General features: G+C 41.1%; 1 protein-coding gene across 1 annotated transcript; it reads right to left on the reverse strand.

Annotated features, from left to right (window-relative positions):
- Positions 1–1,840: 1,840 nt before the first annotated feature.
- On the reverse strand, positions 1,841–4,495 carry LOC110584154 (G-protein coupled receptor-associated sorting protein 2-like). The gene has a single exon (XM_021694185.1). It carries the CDS (start codon positions 4,438–4,440, stop codon positions 2,182–2,184), a length of 2,259 nt encoding a protein of 752 aa, XP_021549860.1. The 5' UTR covers positions 4,441–4,495; the 3' UTR covers positions 1,841–2,181.
- Between the last annotated feature and the right edge of the window lie 6 nt (positions 4,496–4,501).

A 4,501-nucleotide genomic window follows, 5' to 3' on the forward strand; every position in this document is an offset into this window, starting at 1 on the left:
ATTCTGTATGATACTCGGGCGACATATTAAAACACACACACACACAGTCTACCTTGAAAAATATCGATGAGCAAAACAAGCATTCAAACTCCAGTGTCCACTACCGGGACGATCCCTGTTAATGCTTGTGGTTTGGGAAGGCAGGCAAAACTACCACTTTGCCCTATTTCCATAAACCTTGCATACCAGAGTGGTGGAAAAAAAACATGTTGCACAGTCAGAAAATTTATACAAAACTTGGCTAAGGACAGCATGGGTTACTGGATATTACTCCAGTGCAGTGCTGGGCTTCACTTTCTATTGAGGAAGTTTTCAACACAGAAGCTGATTTTAATTTGTAGATATTTTGTCTAACAGATACGGAAACGATTTATGTTCAGTGGACAGATAACATCAATGGTTACAATGGATTATCCTTAAAATATTAACTAGTTTTGTATTTAACCCAGAAATTACATCCTAACATTTATTTTCTGTGTAAAACATTTAATATACATATATTTTGTTTTTTTATATTGTGTATGTATACATATCTCCTTCAACCATTTTTCATATTCTTAGCAGTTCCTCGTGTTGAAAAAAAATCTTTCACCTAATCTAATTTCTAAATTACAAGTTATAATTTTACCTTTTCAAAAATTAGCATCCTCAGACAAAACAGAAATACCATTTTCACCATGTTTAAAAATAATAAAATGTTTTTCATAAGTCTGGATTCTCTCTCCAAACCAACTCTGTTCCTGACTTCTGCAATTCTTCTGTCTGAAGGTATGATATAATCTATTTACTTATTATTGCAGAAAATACACATAACCTAAAACTTAATCATGTTAACCATTTTAAAGTATACAATTGAGTGGCAGTAAGCATAGTCACAATGCTGTGCAATCTTTACCACTCTAAAGGGAAACATTCCTTTTCAATTTTTCTAAATGTTTTTCTCTCTAAACATTTAACACATAGCTCATTTTTTTTATGTAACTGTATCCTTTCCAATATGTCCACCTATAACTTGAGGCACTAGACATAAGCATATTAAAAGAAAAAAACCATCTTAGTAATTTTTGTATATCCCCAATGCTTGTCTCTGAAAAATTTTTAATATGCTGTATTTTATTCCAGACTATAGTGTATGAAATTTCTTAGGCATATTGAAATTACATAGAAATTGTGTCAATTTACACACAAGATTTTTTAAAATGGAATCTAATTTTCCATAGATAATCACATCCTTCTCTGTTTCACTGGACATAAAACCATCAGTGTTATTTCATGCCAGTAAATAGATCATTTTTAAAAGCTGCATATTTCCTTACTATTTTCCTTGGACTAGGATCATCACAAAGGAAATCTTATTCCTGACTCCATTTAATTTGTGTGCTATTGTACTCCACTCTTTAAGTGGTACTGAAGCAACAACAGTACTAGTTGTAAAATGTGCAGATTTGGCTGACTTAGCTTTTCAAGTGGGCCTCATTCCAGCTGCACCCCTCACCTTGCTCAGTTGAAACCTTGACTAAATTTTGCCTTACCTCTTCCAGGCAGACAGGGTACATCCATGCTGCTGAGACAGGTTTTCTAATCACACACTTTTCTTCACACCACCACAGCTCATTTCTAAGAATGACCTAATGGTCTGTCTTCTCCTACACTTTAGTGACCAGTTTAAGTGGGTCCTTCTTTGCTGAAGCATTTCTCAAATACCACAGCCTGCAGAAATCCCTTCTTAAACTCCGGGAATGCAATTTTTCAATGAAGGTGTTTGTCATACTAATTATCTCTCTTTGTAAATATGCACAATGTATATGTACCTGGTTTCAAATTGAAGGGTCATTTCTGCCAATTTTCACATAGACCTTTATTGAAAACACAGACTTGAATAGAGAACCGTATGTTTAAACAACAAATAGCAGGGTAGCGTACACAGGCGACTTAGTTCATCAGAAGCTCAATACTGAAAAATATTGCAATCTGGACAGCAAGACAAATATCAACAGATATATTTTCAGCTCTAATATTCATTTGGCATCCACAAAATGATGCAGCTCAAATCAAGAATTGGACAAAGTTAACATCAGATTAAAATATAAGTTACAACATAAAACCAGACTGTGAAAACCAAAGCACTACTCAGGGCTCTTTGGGAACATAAGGCTGATCAAAGGCAGGTGGTTATTCATATTAGCTTTGTTGTCCCACCTCAGGATCATTTTGATTGTCTATCTGGACTTGTAGTTCCTTAGCTAGCTTCTCAAATTCATGGAATGCAGAAATAAGTGGCTCAAGATTGAAATCATCGTCAATTAAGGACATAGTTCCATTTTTTATGATATTACTGATATTCTGAAACATCTTGATAACAATTTGAATATTATCATTTGTCTCCTCTATGTTAAAGAGACCCACAAATATCGACAGAGCTTTGGCACTGAATAGTTTTTTTGCCACGATTGGATTTTCGGACAAATTCAATAGCATTTTCAGCACATGAAACTTTGTTCTTGCATTGCCTGTGGTTAATAAGGAAAGAAACCCAGACATATAATTGGCAACCAGTGTGTGGTAGTCAGTAGTTATAGTGAGGTGTCTAAGCATCCTTAATCCAAGCAGCTGCTCAGGGGAACCCACACTATGAGCAAGGGTTTCCTCACACACTTGACATATGAATGTCTCAATCATGTTTAGATTTGGGTAAGGTGGAGCCATGTGAATCATATTTTCCAAAAAACTTGTCCTAACTCGGGAGGAAGGATAATTGAGCAAGGTTTCAATAAGTGAGACAACACCTGAATCCCGAATGAAATCTCGGGTAAATTGAGAAGCACTTCTCATACCCATTGCAATTTTAGATATTTCATGAATAAAAGGATCTCGGATTTTGTCCATTAATAGAAGAAGTTCTTCAAACTCTCCAGTACCAATTTTAAGCTCACACTGTATGCAGCTGCAGGACCAACTCTCAGGCTCTGCACTCTCCCTGGCCTTAAGATGCTCCCGAATTTCCCTGACTGACCTGTAGGATGGATCATACTGAAATGGGAATTCAGGTTCAAGTTGTTCAGACTGAAGCAAAGATTCCTGGTCTTCCCCTTCTGGGGTAAATTCTGTATTCTTGGGCTTTCCCTCAAACATTTCAGAGAATACAGATGCTGCTTCTTCAGGAATTCTAAAGGAGCTTGGGGATGGGAAGCCAACCCCATGACAAAGACCAGGTTTGAATTCAACAGTGACCTCTTCCCAGGTCTGGGGCCTGGATGATGCCTTAAGTTCATCCTCAGCTGAATCTCTGTATCTAGAATTGGCTTTGTACACAGGACTGGGATTTAGGTCAAAGCAGGCCTCATCTCTATCCCAGAACCAGGACCCAAATATGGCCTCTTCTTCAGACTCTGGCCTGGACTCTTCTCTGGCCACAGCCCCCAAACTGGACTTTTCCTCAGTCCAGAACAAGGATCCACCAATGGCCCCCTCCTCGGCCCCTGGTGTGGATTCACAGATGGCAGAAGCCCCAGCCTCCATACCCGCCTCTTTCTCTGCCCAGAACCAGGACCCAATAATGACTTCCTCTTCAAATCTGGGCTCTTGTTTGACCCTACCACTGTGATTAACATCTTTCTGGGCCCTGGGCTTCAAGACAGTATTAGGCTCTTCCTTGTCTCTGGTCCTGAAGCTACTATTGGCCTCTTCTCCAGGCAAAAACCAGGACTCCTTATAGTACTCATCTTCAGACTCAGACTCAAAAAAGTCCTCTCTCTTGGTCCTGAGCTTGGACCTCATATTTGCCTCATCCCTGACTCTGGGCCTGAACAGGTTATTGGTATTTTCCCCAGCCCACAAGCAAAATGGGTTGCCAGACTCCTCTTCAGACCCAGACCAAGAATCAATATAGGGATCTTGCTTGGATCTGGGCCTGGACCTGGGGTTAGGCTGATGTTTGGCCCTGTGCCTGGACCTGGTATTAGCCTCTTCCCTGGGCCATGATCTGATACTGGCCTCTTCTCCGGCCCAGAAAGAAGACATTGTAGAGGTCTCATCTGCTGACCAGAATCCAGACTCATTAGAGGCCTCCTCTCTGGCCCGGGGCCTGGGATAGCACCAAGACCCCATATTAGCTTCCTCCCCTGATCCAAACCAGGGTTGAACTCCTGTCTCAACCTGGGAGCAAGGAAACGTCTCAGTGTCCACATTGACCAGCTCCCTGTCCACAGACAGGGCCATAGGTTTAGCAACTGACCCAGACTCAGTACTGACGAGTGGCCAGGCTACAGCATTGGTCTGGGTCAGGCCTTCTGTTTGCGACATTGCCTCAGCCCCAAACTCAGTCTGGGCCCAAGCTTGGGCTTCATCTTTGGGCCTTGCCCCAGGGATTACCTTGGCCTCGGTCTTAGGACGTGCTCCCCCTACTGCCCTTGCTTCAGCTTTGGGCCTTGCCCCAGCCATGGCCTGGGACTCGATTTTGGGCCTTGCCCCAGCCACTGCCTGGGATTCGCTTTTGGGCCTT

The sequence above is a fragment of the Neomonachus schauinslandi genome, unplaced genomic scaffold (assembly GCF_002201575.2).
Source record: "Neomonachus schauinslandi unplaced genomic scaffold, ASM220157v2 HiC_scaffold_2829, whole genome shotgun sequence".
NCBI classification, from domain to species: Eukaryota; Metazoa; Chordata; class Mammalia; order Carnivora; family Phocidae; genus Neomonachus; species Neomonachus schauinslandi.

Excerpts from the sequence above, each read along its gene's own strand:
- LOC110584154 (XM_021694185.1), bottom strand. The coding sequence starts at position 4,440 with ATGGCTGGGGCAAGGCCCAAAGCTGAAGCAAGGGCAGTAGGGGGAGCA.